Source organism: Nyctereutes procyonoides, unplaced genomic scaffold (assembly GCF_905146905.1).
Source record: "Nyctereutes procyonoides isolate TBG_1078 unplaced genomic scaffold, NYPRO_anot_genome, whole genome shotgun sequence".
NCBI lineage: Eukaryota > Metazoa > Chordata > Mammalia > Carnivora > Canidae > Nyctereutes > Nyctereutes procyonoides.
Window position 1 is genome coordinate 1 of NW_026575112.1, and position 19,709 is coordinate 19,709.

General features: G+C 39.8%; 2 protein-coding genes across 2 annotated transcripts; both read right to left on the reverse strand.

Moving 5' to 3' along the window:
* Nucleotides 1–5,495: 5,495 nt before the first annotated feature.
* LOC129514968 (olfactory receptor 9G1-like) lies at nucleotides 5,496–6,413 on the reverse strand. Its single transcript, XM_055333657.1, has one exon. The coding sequence runs from the start codon at nucleotides 6,411–6,413 to the stop codon at nucleotides 5,496–5,498; it is 918 nt and encodes a 305-aa protein (XP_055189632.1).
* Nucleotides 6,414–18,388: 11,975 nt separating this feature from the next.
* Nucleotides 18,389–19,306, reverse strand: LOC129514967 (olfactory receptor 9G1-like). The gene has a single exon (XM_055333656.1). It carries the CDS (start codon nucleotides 19,304–19,306, stop codon nucleotides 18,389–18,391), a length of 918 nt encoding a protein of 305 aa, XP_055189631.1.
* Between the last annotated feature and the right edge of the window lie 403 nt (nucleotides 19,307–19,709).

Sequence of the window (19,709 nt, forward strand, 5' to 3'; positions counted from 1 at the left end):
TTTGAGGAACAAACAAAGTGTTTTAAGGTCACTGTGGAGGAGGCTGAGAGATGAGTATATTTTATTGTATGTGTAGAGTGATATACTTTGTTCAGAAGATATCCTAAATCATTTGTGTTCACCCATAAGTGCCTGATTCTTTCCACACATGCATATACTGGGAGGTTGTCACTAATCAGGTAGTTGAAGTGACATGCTCTGTGAATGTCAGTCAGTCTCTTTCCCCACACACACGGCCTCTTTCTCCCGTTCATGCTCAACATGCCCTTGTACAATCTGCTATTGCAGCTGGAATGGGCTCAATATCATGGTTTTCTTCACCAAGCCTAATTTCACTTCTTCCACTGTTAGGTATCCCAGACGCCAACAACAGAGGTCACAACTGTGCCCCTGATATGCCATCATTTTCTGGGAGGTTTGGTGAACCCCTTGGCTAGCAGGGTGATTGGAATGTACAACTTCTTACTAATTCAAGATTACAGAGCTGATGACTTTCTTTCCACAATAATCACATTTTAAGAGATTTATTTGAGTTACATTTCCCACTTTCCTACCAGTTGTTTTCCTGCTGGCACCTGCAGATGTAGACTTACATAATGCCTTTTTTTTGCGAACATGGTATCCCAACAAACATTGTCTCTACTGAGAAATACATTAGATAGCAAAGAGTAGTACAAATCTCTTCCAATCCACAGAAATAATTGGTTTTACTTTTTGTCTTATCATTCAGAACTGATTAGCCTGGTCAGATCGGGGAACGGTATCTGAAAGCTCAGTCGTGCTTGTTGAGATATCCCCGAATCATGCTGCATGCTTTAATTGGCAGCCAATCTATGACTCCATATTCCCTTATGAAGAATGTACATGTCTGTGAACTGAGAGGATAAGGCTGGCATGGTACCTGTGGTTGCCAGGAATATGAGCCTTTCAAAGCTCCAGGTACAGTGAGTATAATTGTGCACAAGTCTTAGCTGCTGAGCTTTGAAACACATTTCCCCATTTGTGTCAATGCCATGGTGCCCAGAGACTGCTGCTACCTAATGACTGAGCACAGCAAGGATAGCAATGCAGGACTATCCCTCTTAGGCACTGGCTTGATGGCTAATTTTGGCTCAAGTACCTACCTTGCTGAGCTTACCATAAACTGGACAATTGTCTAGGATACTTTTGCCCATCTTCTTTCCCTCTCTTCTTCACGTGTGCCTATACTTGCTTATGGTGTAGTGGCATTTGTTGTTCTTCTGGCTGCCTCTCTATTTTCTCTTACACAGACACAACTGTTCCCCCTAATGAAATCCTTGCAGTTTTAGGTCCACCTTAGTGTTTTCTTCTTATAGGACTCTCACTACTGTGGCCTCTTTTACTATTACATGAAATGGTCCACTCGAACATAATTTTCCTACCCATAACCATATCCTCAGTATTTTTGGAGTCTATGTGCACAAGGGTAGAATGTCCTAACGGACACCCTCAATGCTCGGATTATTTGGAATCAGGGACTGTACTCCAGTCATGTAGGCCTCCTCATGCATTGATCTAAGAGGTGTCTCTCCCCTGGGCATGGTGATTGATCTCAATCACCTGGGAAAAATTATTTAGTGGTCCAGGTTGAGATCAAGAAGAATTGTTTGGGTCCAAGTCCCTGCTCCACTGTGTCGGGTATACTTGGACCCAAGCTCGAGCTTGTAAATAAACCCTTGTGTGTTTGCATTGGTGTCAGCTCCTTGGTGGTTTCTCGGATTCACGATCTTGGGCACAACATTTGGGGGCTCGTCTGGAATCCGAGAAACCCCCAGGACCCCATCTGGAGGGTTTCACGCGTGGTGAGTGCACTCAACTTTTTCCACCTTTTGTGAGCATATTTTCTGAGAGCTCTAAACTGTACTTTTACCTGTAGGAGTTCCAATCTGTATTGGGTCGTCATTGGCTTAGATGGACGTGCTGGTGGGCTGTCCACCCGGGGTCTTGAGGAGAGGTCCCTTGCCCTCGCCTGGAGGACGGGGTCCTCATCTGTAAGGGGGACGGAGGTCCTCATCTGTAGGAGGACAGGAGTCCTCTCTGTAAGGAGGACGGGGGTCCTCATCTGTAAGGAGGGCCGGCTGCCAGCCCTTCGGGTTACTTTCTGTTTGTCTCTGCGATCGCATTGGAATGTTGGTCTGTGTTACTATGTCCTTGTTAACTGTTTGTGCATTTGTCTGTGTTGTTGGGTCCTTGTTAATCGTCTTTACTGTCTATGTCTTGGTGTAGATTGGGGACATAATGGGGGAGACAGAAACCACTCCCCTGTCTCTTATGTTCTCCTACTTCTTGGATGTTAGGGAAAGAGCTCGTATTCTGAGCATAGACATACAGAGAGAGAGATTCCAAATTTATTGCATATCAGAATGGCCAACCTTTGACGTGGGATGGCCCCAAGAAGGAACTTTTCACCTACCTATTATCTTATAGGTTAAGTCCGTGATCTTCAGGGACAAACTGGACGGCCACTCTGACCAGGTGCCCTACATCCTGATCTGGCAGGACATGATCAAGAATCCCCCTCCTTGGCTAAAACCATTTTTACCCCCCAGAGCAGGACCCACCGAGATTCTAGCCCTGTGGAAAGCCAGGAAGGAGACAGACCCTACACCCCAAGTGCCCCTATATCCGGTCTTCCAGGATTCCTCCCCCGAGGAGCTGATTCTCCTGCCGCCCTACTGGGCACCCCCTCCCCCTTCCGCCCCTCCATTGGAGGCACCAGGGGCTGCAGAAGGGGCGCCACCCCTCCCTGACGAGGGACTCCCTGTGCGCGGGCCAGCAGCGGGGACACGTGGTCGGACCCACCTCCGAATGCGGGTGGGCTGACTCCACCGCCCTTCCTCTCCGGGCCATGGGGCCTCCTGACGAGACTGGCGAACAGCTAATGTTATATTGGCCATTCTCCACCAGTGATTTATATAATAGGAAAACCCAAAATGCAAAGTTCTCTGATAATCCGAGAGATCTAATTGGGCTTTTAGATACTGTTCTCTTTATCCACCAGCCTACTTGGGATGACTGCCAACAGCTCTTGCAGGTTCTCTTCACCACCAAGGAGAGAGAATGGATTCAGGTGGAAGCCCGTAAGTCTGTCCTGGGAGAGGACAGACAGCCAACTCAAAACCCAGACCTCATAAATGCTGCCTTCCCTTTATCCCGCCCCACCTGGGACTACAACTTGGCTGAAGGTAAGGAGAGACTCCGGGTCCACCGCCAGACTCTAACGGCAGGTCTCAAGGCTGCCGTGCGCAAGCCTACCGATCTGGCCAAGGTCTATGGTGTGAGAATTATTTGGAACCCAAGGGATTGAGTACCACATTTCATAGTATCCTCTTGGCTTCCTTTTTGAGATGAAAAGTGTTGCAATCAAATAAAACAAGATGATGAAAGATCAGACCTTGTAATAAGAAATTATGGACAGCTTATCAGGCAATTCTGATCCAACTGGGGTGTTGAGAAAGAGTGAATGACCCAGAGTAACACAAGAAGCAAGGTAGGAAGTGGACTTTTGAAAAGTGTTTAATTTGGTAAAACTTGTATATCTAAATAATGCAACTGAGAAACTACTTTCTTTAAGCTTCAGGTTTCATTTGGTACTTGAGTAATAATATTCCCTTAGGAATCCGTCGTGTAATTAATTATAAATTAATATGGGAGATTCTTTTGAAGGCTTCCCAACCATAAACTGCAGGTGAAGCATTCCCAAGTGTTCTTAACGACCATACTGCCAAACTTACACTTAACATATTCTAAAACATTAGAAACACATTTTTAATTACATTCATGTTATGTACTTATTTATTTTTATGTCTTCTAAGAGTATTCTTAGCTCACTTGATCTTCTCACTGGGGTCTTAGTAATGTTATTTAGACTTGATTTTGAAGTTGAGATAACTTTTCCCTACACAAACTCATGTGACTCTATACTTGGCCCAACCAAATGTTGGGTAGATAATAATAATAATTTGGAAAATAGGACTTGATTGCTTCTCTAAAAGGATTAAGATAATAGCTCTTGATAAGTACTTTGAACATCTTTATTGTAGTAAAAGTTATGATTTATGATATTAGGGTATTATTACACCAGTTTTGCCTTTTGTAACTGATGTTTCCCTATGCAATGACTGATTTTCTAGTTTCATTACCAACATTAAACACCTGATTAGATCTGTTCACACTACTTAAAACGAATATATTTTATATGAATTTTATTATTATTATTTAGAAAAAGAGTTTTTAGAAAATAGGAGAATCTGAATTAGCATGAATAGCTCTCCATTTTAGAGCACTGTGTAACTCAAACATCTTGGAGTTGCACTGTTGTGCTCTGTCTCTACTGGGGTACTATGTGTTAAGACTCGTACGTCTTACATACCTGGATTTGCAGTACATGTTAATACGTATTATTGTTGATGCTGATTAGTCTTTCTTGCTCTGTGTGGAGCTCGTACTGTTTGGGGGACTACTTGCTTTACTTTCACTTTCTTGTGTGTTTGTTTGTTAGTTTACTACTTCTTTTACCAGAAACAACTATATATTCCTGTTGTATCAACACAAACGATATTTTCATTGCCCTACTTTAAAACCAAAGTTAAATGTATGTTACCATATTTTTAATTTGTTTTATCGTCACCTATGTGTATCATGTATAAGAATTTTTCTCTGTTGAGTAATGGGAAGTCATAGACTTTTATTTCTCAAATTGTTTCAGCTCACTGTATTTATTATTGTTTATCATCATAATTGTGCTTTGCTGCTCAGAATGTCACCATTTGGATGTGGAAGAACTTGCAAGTTCACCCTTGTAAAATAAAAGAGGAACTCTGTTACACTGTGATTTACAAAAATCGTATCTATAGAAACGCGACAGATTTTCCTTGAGGGACATATGTAAGAAATATAGATTGGAGAGACGATGCTTGGTGAGTCTAATCATACCAAATTATTTCATGGGTACCTCTGGGTCTTCATGCAAATGCTTCTGGGGGCAAAAGGTAGATAAAAACGCTTAAGAAATCCTGGTGAGGCAATAGAAAGGCATAATTTCAACCAATTAATTTTCATAGGAAAATATTTAAAATTAACTCAGGATATTTGTTCCTATGTTCAAGGACATAACCAGATAGATCCTATTTTGTGTATATCAATCAGTCATAAATATTCTCACACTAAAAATATGAGGTGTTCTGTTACATTTTGAATATAAAGGAAAATTTTTAGTTTTTCATTCATTTTTAGTCTAGAGTAACATGAAATTCAATAAAAATTCTTAAATTTTGTATTTAAATTCTATCACCTAAACTGCTCTGATTTTTTTTCTTATTTCTCTTAAATTGTCATGGATCAAGGGTGCAAAGTCTTTAACTTGCATTGTCAGAATTCTTAATCATGATGGAACACAAAGGCAGCTCTTCTTGAAATATAGTAACCTGATCAAATATTGTCATTGCATCTCCTTAGAAGGAGAGAATCTTGATTTATTTAATGAGTTTATTCAGAGCCTCCTTCACATCCTTATTCCTCAGGCTATAGATCATGGGATTCAACATGGGGAACACCACAGTATAAAATGTAGAAACTATTTTGTCTGTGTCCAAAGAATAGCTAGATCGGGGACGAGAGTAGATGTAGAGAATGGAGCCATAGTACAAGGTGACAGAGACCAGGTGTGAGGAACATGTAGAGAAAGCTTTGAGTCGGCCCTGGGTGGAGCGGATCCTCAAGATGGTGGCAATAATGAACTGGTAGGAGGCTAGGATGAGAACTATGGGGGTGATGACATTGGAGGCCAGGAGGAAGTACAGCATAGCCTGGTAGCCATCTTTCCTGCCACAAGCCAACTTCACCAGGGGATACAAATCACAAAAAAAGTCATCAATGATATTGCCACTACAGAAGTTCAGGGCAAAAGTTCTTTTGGTGATGATAGAAGAGTTAAAAAAACCACCAAGATATGAGGATGCTACCAAAAAAGCACACCGTTTTATAGACATGGCCTGAGCATAGCTCAGTGGCTTTGAGATGGCCATATAGCGGTCATAAGCCATGGCAGCCAACAGGTAACACTCACTGTACGCCAGTCCAGCAGAGAAGAAGTACTGACATACGCAGCCAGCAAAGGAGATGCTTTTGTCTTCAGAGACGCAGGTCATGAGGATTTTCGGAGTGTAGACAGAGGAATACCAGAGATCCAGAAAAGATAGATTCCCAATGAAAAAATACATGGGTGTGTGCAGCCGGGAGTCATTACAGATCAAAACTATGAGGGTGGCGTTTGCTACCACAGTCAGAGAGTACACGCCAAGGAATACCACAAACAGGACCAGCTGCATCAGTGGGTCTGTCGTGAAGCCCACCAGGATGAACTCAGTCACTGTATGATTGCCTCTCTCCATGGCTTAAAGAGATCTCACCTAGAAGTGAAAGAGTGAAGAGTTTAATTGCCTGAGCCAATACTACAGAACATTGTGTGTGTTAGGCCTGTGACATGTGGTCAAGACTATGGATGTCAGGACAAGGGAGATCAGAGCAGGAATCTTGCTTAAGTAGGGCAGATGAAGGGAGCTTTCTGAGTGTCAACATATTCATTTCAATGAAATGCATTTAAAACAGGAAAGCTTGAATGTTATTGGGGTTTATCAATATTTTATGAAAAAATATGTTTTAAAGATTAATTTATTCATGAGAGACCAGAAAGACAGAGACATAAGCTGAGGGTTAAGCAGGCTCCCTGCAAAAGCCTGATCTGAGACTCCACAGGACTCTGCCATCACCCCCTGAGTCAAAGGCAGATGCTCAACTGCTGAGACATCCAAGCATCCCATGAAACTATTTATTGAGTGTAGGTATCCTCTAGGCTTTGGGATACACCAGTGAGGACAAGAGGGCTGACCCCCATTCTATGGAGACTTTATTTAGAAGGCAGACTACATAATAAACAAATACATGTAGAAATATTTTCAGTTAATGTTAGAGATATTAAGAAAATGAAACTGGATGACTGTGTGAAAATGAACTAGGGGAAAGCCTAATTAAACTTAGACACTGAGAGAGACTCCTGGGGCTCAGTGCTTGAACATCTTTCTTCGGCTCATGTCTTGACCCAGGGTTCTGGGACTGTGTCCTTCATCAGGCTTCCTGCAAGGAGCCTGCTTCTCCCTCTGCCTGTGTCTCTGTCTCCCTCTCTGTGTGTCTCTCATGAATAAATAAACAAAATCTTAAAAAACAATGTTGACTGGACTGTGTTCCTTTCTGGAGGCTCTAGGGAGGATTCATTTCCTTGCCTCTTCCAGCTTCTACAGGTTGCTCACATTCTTTGGTTCATGGTCCGTCTTCTCCATCTTCAAAGTCAGCATCATTGTATCTCTATGGCCAAACCTTTTTTTGACTCTTAAGTCTTTTGTATCTCTTTGCACTTTTAAGGACTCTTGTCATTATATTCAGCCTATGTGGTAATCCAAGGCATTCCATTTTTAAATTAATTAACTTATAATAATATGTAAGTGTTCATTTATTCCTAAGATGTGGATCATATAAGGATTTTATTGCATGTTCTACTGACTGAGCCATCCAGGACAATCTATTTTAAAGTCAGGTAATTGGCAACTTTAACTTCCATTTCCTTTGTATTCTAACATATTCATGGATTTCAGGGGTTAGAACTTAGGTATTTTTGGTAAACATTATCCTACCTACCCAAACCATAAGTGTAAGGATTTATTTCAGGGTTCTCCATTCTATTCCACTGATCGTTATGTCCATCTTTACGCTAATACCCCTAATACCCCAATGTCTGAATTACTGTCCCTTGGAGTAAGGTTTGAAATTGCTTTTGGCTCTTCTCTTTAAAATAATTCTCTTCCTTTAGCCTCCCCATATTTTAGTAAGTCTTCCAAAGTTGCCCCTCTTGGTTCAACCTTGCAAAAGAACATTTAGGTTTTTGTCACATTTTGGGGTCTTCATTTCCTTGTGAAGGTTTTATCCCATGTAACATTTATGTTACATACATTTGTGTGCTTTTCTCCTGTCAATCTGTCTCCTGCCAATTTAATCCTCAAGCCAAGCTCCAAACCCTAAGGTAAAATTGTATGTCTCCAATACAGTTTCACTCCACAATCACCAAAGAAGCTCTCCCCTCACTTATTGTGAAGAAGCCTCTGGCACATTTATCAAATTCTCAGGAAGAGAAGTAAATTGAAAATCAGAGAAACCTCAGAGTGGAGACCAAAAAATTAATCCATCTGGTTATGTCAAGTAACAAAATATGTGATGTCATTGTAAATGTTTTGGGTCTAAAGCCTGGGACTTAATATTATTCTTCAGGTTATAGCTCATCATATACAATCTTTAAAAAGACACTTATCCCAACTGGATATTATTTATAGTAATAGTCCTCAATTTTATCACATTCAAAAATTTCCACTTTATAAAAAACATTTAAGATACTTCTTTTATCAAGCTGAAATGGTTTTATGGTGAATACAACCTACTTACGAACATGTTTGCATATATATGTAAAACATCTAATTCTAATTGCAAAGATGATAAAAAAGAAAAGTAACTCATAATGTAACTATTCCATGGTAATAATTACAGGATGTATTCTAAAATAACATGAATTTTCATATGTAAATCCTGCAACATTTGGTCAAATGATTATACATATATGTAGAGTCATCACAAATGTATTAGTGATTACAATATCAGGAGTGGCATTTCCATCGGTGATAGGATTTTTCCGACAAGGTGAATAGTTCTTGATAAAGTTGCAAACAAAATAAATGAGCCTCTTCCTTCCATTTTGAATTCCTATGTGAGTTGATTTATAGTAAAATCTTGCAAAATGTAGTGTTTATTAGTAAAGCAGAGTAGACTCCAAACTCACACAACTACAAAGATCTTTTTCAATGCACAAATGTCCATTAAGACACTGGCTGTGCAGGATAGGGCATTTTTTTTCTTTTGATGAGAGTAGCCCCTAAGTGTAAAACCTTTTCATCCTTGTGTACTGCTTACTAAATGGGCCCTTGATCCATGTGGCAGGCAAAAATTCAAGGACACATTTAAAAATGTTCCTTAAACGATGTTATCAGTCTGTGAATAAACTCCACTCCACAGGTTTGTATTTTACTTTAGATTTATGATAAGGTTCTCTTGGAATTATGTGAAGAAATAGAAAATACCTGGAGAATATCTTTGAGTGGAAACTTCTACTTTGGGTTACAGGGTCACTGGGGCCAAGAGGAGATAGGAGCCCAGTAGGATGTAAATTCCACCAGAGCAGGAAGTTTTGTCTGTTTCATTCATTATTATATGCTTAGTGCCTAGAACAATATCTGGCATGTAGTAGACATAATAAATATTGAATGAATACATGAATGAAGCAATGAGCATCCCTATTTGGAAAAAGAAACAAAGCAATAAAATTGATTTTCTGGGTGGCTGCTAATTTTGTCATTTTACTCTTAAACCAATAGCACAATTGTATGATATCTCACATGCATTTTCTGTCCCTAGTAATCCTTGCCTTGACTTTGCAAACAGAAATAGGAAGAAGCAAAGGCATCTGCCTATGCAAAAGGCTTACCCAATATTTCTTAGCCTAAATGGAGTCTGTGAAGATTCTTTTTTTCACGTCAACAGCAGATTTTCCATCCTCATGTGTCATGATGCATAGGGAGCATGAGTCTAAAATCAGAGCTGAGTGCTCTAAACCAGAGATACCTAGGATATCATGGAAAAAGCATTTGACTTTCAGGAGATTAACAGTGATTCAGGTTGGCCATCACTAGTCAACAGTGTAAAGCCTTAATTTCTTCATGTGTCAGGCAGGGATAACGTATCTCTGTAGGTTGTTGTAAAGAAGATAACTTGAGGAAGGAGTGGGCATAGTGGCCTGGCACATCATAAACACTCAGGTACTTCTCACATTCTGTGCCTGTAAGAGTCATGTGGCCATGCTCCAGAATTTCTAGTTTACTAGGCTGTGAAAAGGGCCTATGAACCTGTTTTCAGTAAAGCAGCCCAAGGGCTTGTATGCAGATTGTCCATAGATCAAGTCTGACAAATGCTGAAATAAGTATCATTTATATTCTTTTTTTTTCTTTAAGTAGACTCCATCCCCAGTGTGAGGCCTAACATGGGGCTTGAACTCACAGCCCTGAGATCAAGACCTGAGTGGAGATCCAGTTGAGTGTTTAACTGACTAAGCCACAAGGGCGCCCCTCAGTTATATTATTCTTATTCTTTGTCACGGATGTCTGGCTGCCATTACCATGTTGTAAAGCCTGGAGGAGTTAAGAGGAGTTGCCTAAGGCTTTACCTTTATCGAGATGAGCTGAACAGATCTACTTTGAATGCTATGCAGGCACAGAAACAAGCAGGGCATACATTTCCTTGGATAGAGAGTGGATTTACCCCAAAGATACAGATGCAATGAAACATCGGGACCCTGATGTTTCTAGCAGCAATGTCCACAATAGCCAAACTGTGGAAGGAGCCTCGGTGTCCATCAAAAGATGAATGGATAAAGAAGATGTGGTTTATGTATACAATGGAATATTCCTCAGCCATTAGAAATGACGAATACCCACCATTTGCTTCGACGTGGATGGAACTGGAGGGTATTCTGCTGAGTGAAATAAGTCAATCAGAGAAGGACAAACATTATATGTTCTCATTCATTTGGGGAATATAAATAATAGTGAAAGGGAATAGAAGGGAAGGGAGAAGGAATGGTTGGAAATATCAGAAAGGGAGACAGAACATAAAGAACTCCTAACCATGGGGAACGAACTAGGGGTGGTGGAAGGGGAGGAGGGCGGGGGGTGGGGTTGAATGGGTGATGGGCACTGAGGGGGGCACTTGATGGGATGAGCACTGGGTGTCATTCTGTATGTTGGCAAATTGAACACCAATAAAAAATAAATTTATTATTAAAAAAATAAAATGCATTTCCCTTCAAATAAAAAAAGAATAAAAGGGAGTGGGTTAAAGAATTGACTTCTGTTTGCTTAATCTGACTGAGGTAGTCTGGTCGTGTTTGCTACCAGGAGACCATATGATATGATACTCTCTTACAGTGTATCAAACTGAAATGGATTTGAACTTTCTGAATGTCTTTGGCCTTTAATAATCTCTAGTTATCTAGTAATCTAGTAATCTTGGCTACTTAATCCTGTTGCCCACATACTCTCTAGCTTTTAAGAACCCTATTTTTGTTGTAAATGGTTCCTGTATTGCTTGATTGTCTGTGTACCTAGTTGTTTTTTTCTCCCTTGTCTTTTTCTGTGATATTAACTGCCTTTTTTGGAATCTAAGAGTAAGATGTGCTCTTTCTCCTTGTGAACTTGACACTTTCAGAAATTGTAGTAGGAGGGTGGTGAAGATATTTCAAAAGAAGTCCTTTGTTTAGCACTTAAGATATCATAGCATGTACATGACCTTCATCCTGGTTGTGAGGAACAAGTAAAAATTTCCATTTACCTCTAACCTCTGGATCAGAAAACTTACCTAAAATTCTCAGCAATGCCATCACCTGAACAGAATTCAAATCTGCTTCCATCACATATCTTTATAGTAGCTTCCGGATCCCCAGAGTGACAGATTCCTGCAACACCCTCGGGACTTCATAAGCTTAGGAAATGCCTAACCAGACAACTAAAGAAAACTGTGTGTATTGTTTAATAATGGAGAGCTCTCCTTTTGAGACTATGATTTCCTGGTGACAGTATAGTCATTTATAATTTGTATTCTCTTTTCTCTTGACTTGTTAGAAGCTAAACTAAGCCATATATGTGCACATATATTATGTATTGAAATATATTCATATATTATGTGCATATTAAAGTATTGTTTGTTCAACAATACTGATACTTGTGTTAAATGTCGAGTACCTTTCTTTTGTCCAAAATCCATTCTCCACTTTTTGAACCTCCTCTGTGCTCCATGATACTCAGCTGTATTAATTGCATGAGTGGGCTCCATTGGTCTCTGTGTCCTTAATGGGTTTAGCCAGTAGTTGTGATCGGTGGGGAAAGGATGGAGGTCTGAATGGTTTTTTCCATTTTCCTTCCTTGCAAAGAAATGCCACAGCTGGCTTCATCCAGGACCTAGATCATAGCTCCTACCAGCTTTTGACCCATTCAAAGCTCTCCTACATTGCTCATGACCTCTATGACTTGATGCGCCTTCAAAAATAGAGAAAGTTAGAGCTCTCAGAAGTTATTTGTTCTAGAGATACTACATTATTCCTTAGGAGTTCTCTATACCACACACAATTCTTTTTGCAATAATCCTTTTAAACCCTCTTCAAATTAATCAGTTTAACTGGCTGTCTGATCCTTACCAGATACCAATCCTAGAAGTATTGCCAGGAGATAATCCAAATGGGATTAGATCCTTTATATATTCGAAAGTTAAACATTTAAATCCGTCATGGTGGGAAATAGAACAATGGTAATGTATTGTATCCAGTAGCATCAAACTTACTTAAATGATCACCAGTGGCTTCATGGAATGAAGGACAGGTAGATAGCAAGGCATTATTTTTCTGTGGCACAGAGGCATGCCATAAATATCATGTGGTGATTTGGCTTCTGCTGCATTTTAAAGCTGGACTATTGGCTTAAACAACCAGGCAGCCAGAGCGCCATATGGCAGTGAATAACTCTCAGAGACAGGATGGAAAGAATTGCCCAGTAGATCACAGGTGGATGGTAACCGAGTTATTTTGTTCAGGAACTTGTGGTAATGTCTCAAGGATTAGGTGCTTCTTAAGGAGTGACATCAATGGGAAACCAACTAAAGTGATATTTTCTTGTAAAGAATTTCATTTTTACTTGGATTAAAAATAGCTCATGTTGTTCTAGTAGGAAATTATGACCTCTTATAAAATTCTCTGACCTAAGTCATTGGCCTGTTCACAGCCAATGAAAACATAAACTTAATGTGAGGTAAGATCTCTTTGAAGAGGGATCCTGAAAGTTAGCCAAATATACACTGTACATCTTCCTTGAAGTCTTCTTGGGAATGTCTGGCTGCCCATCATAAGGGTAATCCCGTTAGGAAAGCAGAAGTGCCCTGAATTTCTGTGGGTTATTAGTCATTCTTCCTGAACTGACTCTAATTTACAGAGATGGAAAACACTAGAGGAATATACTGGTCAGTGAGGGTAATGGAAACAATGTAAAAGATAACTTTGGCCTGAGTGCATCTTTCAGTGGGTTAATGGGACCAGGTATAGAGCCGATCACTATATACCCAGACCCAGATATAATATTGTTATCGATATGTAGACATATACACAGAGTGAAATGGGATCCTCATATTAATTCCATTTCTGACCCTTGGAATGAGGGTTATTGGTTTCAAGGTTCATGGTTCAAGTGGAAGTTGAATTGCTCTGAAAAGACAGTAAAACACTCTTAACCTGAGAGGAAGGGCGAAGATTAGTGTTTCCCTCAAAAACATGGAGGATACAAGAGTGGGGATTCCAATTCATCACCTTTAATCCTTTCTTTGGAGGCAAAAGAATTTCGGATCTGCAAGGTGGTGGTCATGAGAGAACACGTTTTACAGATAGATTAAAGAAGGGAGGCAGGAATAATAACTTTCATCTTGAGAAATAAATGGAGTGGGTCAATTTGTGTTGGAAACAGTATTGTATCCTCAAAGTCCATACTGTTCAACAGACATACACCGGCATGAAGCAATTGTAGTTTTTGAGGAATAAACAATGCGTTTTAAGATCACTTTGTGGAGGAGGCTGAGAGATGAGTATATTTTATTGTATGTGCACAGTCATATACTTTGTTTAGTCATATACTGTGTTAGTCATATACTCCGTTTGTGTTCATCGATATGTGCCTGATTCTTCCACACATGCATATACTGGTAGGTTGTCACTAATCAGGTAGTTGAAGTGACATGCTCTGTGGATGTCAGTCAGTCTCTTTCTCCACACACACAGCCTCCTTCTCCTCTTTCTCCTGTTCATGCTCAACATGCCCTTGTACAAACGGCTATTGCAGCTGGAACGGGCTCAACATCATGGTTTTCTTCACCAAGCCTAATTTCACTTCTTCCACTGTTAAGTATCCCAAATGCCAACAACAGAGGTCACAACTGTGCCCTGATATGCCATCATTTTCTGGGAGGTTTGGTGAACCCCTTGGCTAGCAAAGTGATTAGATTGCACAACTTCTTACTAATTCAAGATTATAGACCTAATGACTTTCTTTCCACAAATAATCACATTTTAGGTGATATATTTGGTTTACATTCCTTTTTTCCTATCATTTTCCTGCTGGCACTTGCAGGTGTAGACTTACATAATGCCCTTTTTTGTCCACACAGTATCCCACAAAATATTATCTCTACCAAGAAATACATTGGATGGCGAAAATAGTAATATTCTCCTCTGATCTACAGAAATAATTGGTTTTACTTTTTGTCCTACCATTCAGAACTGATTAGGATATTCAAATTGTAGAAGGGCTATATGAAAGCTCAGTCATGGTTGTTGAGGTATCCTCTAAGTATGCTGTGTGCTTATTAATGGTAGCCAATAAATGGCTCCATCTTCCCTTATGAAGAATATACATGTCTGTGAACTGAGTGGATGAGGCTGGCATGGTACCTGTGGTGGCCAGGAATGTGAGCCTTTCAAAGCTCCAGGTATAGCGAGTATAATTGTGCACAGGTCTTAGCTGCTGAGCTTTGAAACACATTTCCACATTTGTATCAATGCCATGCTGCCCAGAGACTGCTGCTACCTAGTGACTGGGCACAGCAAGGACAGCAATGCAGGACTATCCCTCTTAGGCACTGGCTTTATGGCTAATTGTGGCTCAAGTACCTACCTTGCTGAGCTTACCATAAACTGGACAATGGTCTAGGATGCTTTTGCCTATCTTCCTCCCTTCTCTTCCTCACATGTGGCTATACTTACTTATGGTGTAGTGGCATTTGTTGTTCTTCTGGCTGCCTCTCTATTATCTCTTACACAGACAAAACTGTTTCCCTTAATGAATCCTTGCAGTTTTAATTGTACATTAGTGTCTTCTTCTTGTAGGACTCTGACTACTGTGGCCTCTTTTATTATTGCATAAAATGGCCCACTCAAATTTAATTTTCCTACCTATAATCATATACTCAGTATTTTTGGAGTCTGTATGTATAAGAGTATAATGTTCCAAAGGAAAACCCTCAGTGCTATGATTATTTGGAATTTGGGACTGTACTCCGACCCTGTTCGACTCCTCATGCATTGATCTAAGAGGTGTCACTCCAGTGGGCATGGTGATTGATCTCAATGACCTGGGAAAAATTAGTTAGTGGTACAGAATGAGATGAAGAAGAATCGTTTGGAACCATTGGGATTGGGCATCATACTTCTTTTTTTTTTAAAGGATCTTATATATTTATTCATGAGAGACAAAGAGAGAGAGAGAAAGAGGGTAGAGACACTGGCAGAGGGGAAAGAGACTCCATGCAGGGAGCCCAACTGAGCATCATATTTTTTTTTAAGGATCTTATTTATTTATTCATGAGAGACAAAGAGAGAGAGAGAGAGAGAGAGAGAGAGAGATGCAGGCAGAGGGTGAAGGAGACTCCATGTAGGGAGTCCGATGTAGGACTCGATCCCGGGAGTCCAGGATCACACCCTGAGTTGAAGGCAGGTGTTTAGCTGCTGAGCCAATCAGGTGTCTCAAGCACCATATTTCATAGTATGCTCTTGGCCTTCTCTTTGAGATGAAAAGTACCACAACCAAATTAAAACAAGGTGATCAAAGACATGGACCTTATAATAAGAAATTAAGGACAGCTTACCAGATAATTCTGATCCAACCAAGGTGTTGAGAAAGAATGAATGAACCAGAATAGTACAAGAAGCAAGGTAGAGAATGGACTTTAAAAAAAATGTTTAATTTGATAAAACTCATATATCTAAATAATACAATTAAGAAACTACTTTTTTTTTAAGCTTCAAATTTCACTTGTGATCTGAGTAGCAAAATTCCTTTAGGAATTTACGGTGTAGTTAATTATAAGTTAATATGGGAGATTCTTTTGAATCCTTCATAACAATAACTGCAAGTGAAGCATTCCCAAGTGTGTTTAACAACCTTACTGCCAAACGTACACTTACATATTCTAAAACTTTTTCTAAAACTTTAGTACGACATATTTAATTTCATTCGTGTTATATACTTATATATATTTACATCTTCGAAGAGTATTCATAGCACTGTACTTGATCTTTTCAGTGAGGTCTTAGTAATGTTATGTAGGCTTGATTTTGGCCTTGAGATAACTTTTCCATACACAAAATAATATGACTCTACACTTGGGCCAATGAAAGTTACAGTATCTGGTAGATATTAATAATTATTTGGAGAATAGGACTTGATCACTTCTCTTAGAAGGATTAAAATAATAGTTCTTGATAAGTACTTTGACATCTTTATTGTAGTAAAAGTCAAGATTTATAATATTGGGATGGTATTACACCAGTTTTACCTTTGTAGCTCCGATTTCCCTCCGCAATGATAGAATTCTTGTTTCACCACCATTAAACAGCTGATATTCTACACTGTGGACACCAATGAGATCTGTTCACAGGACTTAAAAGTAATATAATTTATATGGATTTTAATATTATTTGTTGGGCAATAGAGAGCTTTAAGAAAATGAGAATCTGAGACGCTGGGTGGCTGGATGGTTGAGCATCTGCCTCGGCTCAGGGCGTGATCCCGGTCCCGGGATGGAGTCCCACATCGGGGTCCCTGTGAGGAGCCTGCATCTCCCTCTGTCTATGTCTCTGCCTCTCTCTCTCTCTCTATGTGTCTCATGAATAAATAAATGAAGTCTTTAAAAATAAAAAAAAGAAAGAAAATGAGAATCTGAATTAGCATGAATAGCTCTCCATTTTAGAGCTCTGTGTAATTCAAACATCTTGGAGTTACACTATTGTGCTCTGTCTCTACTGGGGTACTATGTGTTAAGACTCGTACTGATTACACACCTTGGATTTACTTTACAGGTAATGTGTATTATTGCTGGTCTGATCAGGCTTTCCTGCTCTGTATGGAGCTCCTACAGTTTAGGGGACTACTTGCTGTATGTTCACTTTCTTGTGTGTTTGTTTGTTAGTTTACTACTACTTTTACCACTAGAAATAAGAACATATTCATGCTGTATGAACACAAACAATATCTTCATTGCCCTACTTTTAAAAACCAAAACTAAATGCAACTTACCATATTTTCACTTTTGTATTATCACCACCTGTTTGTATCACCTATATGAATTTTTCTCTGTTGAGTAATGGGAAGTCATAGACTTTTATTTCTCAAATTGTTTCAGCTCATTGTAGTTATTATTCTTTACCATCATAATTGTGCTTTGATGTTCAGAATGCCAGCATTTGGAAGTGGAAGACCTTGCAAGTTCACCCTTGTAAAATAAAAGAGGAACTCTGGTACTTACACTGTGATTTACAAAAGTCATATCTATAGAAACGTGACAGATTTTTCCTTAATTGAGGGACATATGGAAGAAATATAGATTGGAGAGATGATGCTTGGTGAGTCTAATCGTACCAGATTATTTCATGGGTACCTCTGGGTCTTCGTGCTAATGCTTCTGGGGGCAAAAGGTAGATAAAAACGCTTAAGAAATCCTGGTTAGGCAATAGAAAGGGATAATTTCAAACAATTAACTTTCATAGGAAAATATTTAAAATCAACTCAGCATATTTGTTCCTATTTTCAAGGACCTAACAGGATAGATATTATTCTGTGTATATCAATCAGTCATAAATATTCTCACACTAAAGATGTGAAGTGTTCTGCTATATTTTGAATGTAAAGGAGAATTTAAGTTTTCATTCATTTTTAATCTAGAGTAGCATGAAATTCAATAAAAATTCTTAAATTTTGTATTTAACTTCTATCTCCTAAAATGCTCTAATTTTGCCTTCTCTTAAATTGTCATGGATCAAGGGTGCAAAGTCTCTAACTTGCATTGCCAGATTTTTTTTTAAGGTTTTATTTATTTTTTCATGAGAGACACATACACACACACACACACACACACAGAGAGAGAGAGAGAGAGAGAGAGAGAGAGAGAGGCAGAGACACAGGCAAAGGGAGAAGCAGGCTCCAGGCAGGGAACCCAACATGGGACTGGATCCCAGGTCTCCAGGATCAGGCCCTGGGCTGAAGGTGGCGCTAAACCCCGATCCACCCAGGCTGCCTGCATTGTCAGAATTCTTAATCATGATGGAACACAAGGGCAGCTCTTCTTGAAATATAGTAACCTGATCAAATATTGTCATTGCATCTCCTTAGAAGGAGAGAATCTTGATTTATTTAATGAGTTTATTCAGAGCCTCTTTCACATCCTTATTCCTCAGGCTATAGATCATGGGATTCAACATGGGGAACACCACAGTATAAAATGTAGAAACTATTTTGTCTGTGTCCAAAGAATAGCTAGATCGGGGACGAGAGTAGATGTAGAGAATGGAGCCATAGTACAAGGTGACAGAGACAAGGTGTGAGGAACACGTAGAGAAGGCTTTGAGTCGGCCCTGGGTGGAGCGGATCCTCAAGATGGTGGCAATAATGAACTGGTAGGAGGCTAGGATGAGCACTGTGGGGGTGATGACATTGGAGCACAGGATCAAATACAGCACAGTCTGGTAGCCATCTTTCCTGCCACAAGCCAACTTCACCAGGGGATACAAATCACAAAAAAAGTCATCAATGATATTGCCACTACAGAAGTTCAGGGCAAAAGTTCTTTTGGTGATGATAGAAGAGTTAATAAAACCACCAAGATATGAGGATGCTACCAAAAATGCACACACCTTTATAGACATGGCCTGAGCATAGCTCAGTGGCTTTGAGATGGCCATATAGCGGTCATAAGCCATGGCAGCCAACAGGTAGCACTCACTGTATGCCAGTCCAGCAGAGAAGAAGAACTGACATACGCAGCCAGCAAAGGAGATGCTTTTGTCTTCAGAGATGCAGGTCAAGAGAATCTTTGGGGTGTAGACAGAGGAATACCAGAGATCCAGAAAAGATAGATTCCCAATGAAAAAATACATGGGTGTGTGCAGCCGGGAGTCATTACAGATTAACACTATGAGGGTGGCATTTGCTACCACAGTCAGAGAGTACACGCCAAGGAATACCACAAACAGGACCAGCTGCATCACTGGGTCTGTCGTGAAGCCCACCAGATTGAACTCAGTCACTGTATTGTTGCTTCTTTCCATGGCTTGCCTAAGAGGAGAGAAAATGTGATTTCAGCTTGCCTCATTGTGCTGAATAGATAGTATGCTAAATTAAAAATTATATATACTGTAGTTTTATTTTAATTTTTTGTTTCCTGATCATTTTCTTTCCTCTGAACTCTAACTCATGAAACCAAATCTCTACTTAGCATTTCTTATAGGACATCTACAGGCATTTTAAAAAAACCTGATTTCCAACAATTCCTCCTCACCCTGCTTTTCTCTCAGTGCAGTAATTGGCAGTATCCTAGTTTAGGGGAAATCATTTACTATTCTTGACTCCTCTCTGACTTTTACATTTTAATTGACTGATCAGAAACATCTTGATTCTACCCTCACAATATATCCAGAGCCTGACCAGTGTTTTCCAGCTCTGGTGGGTGGT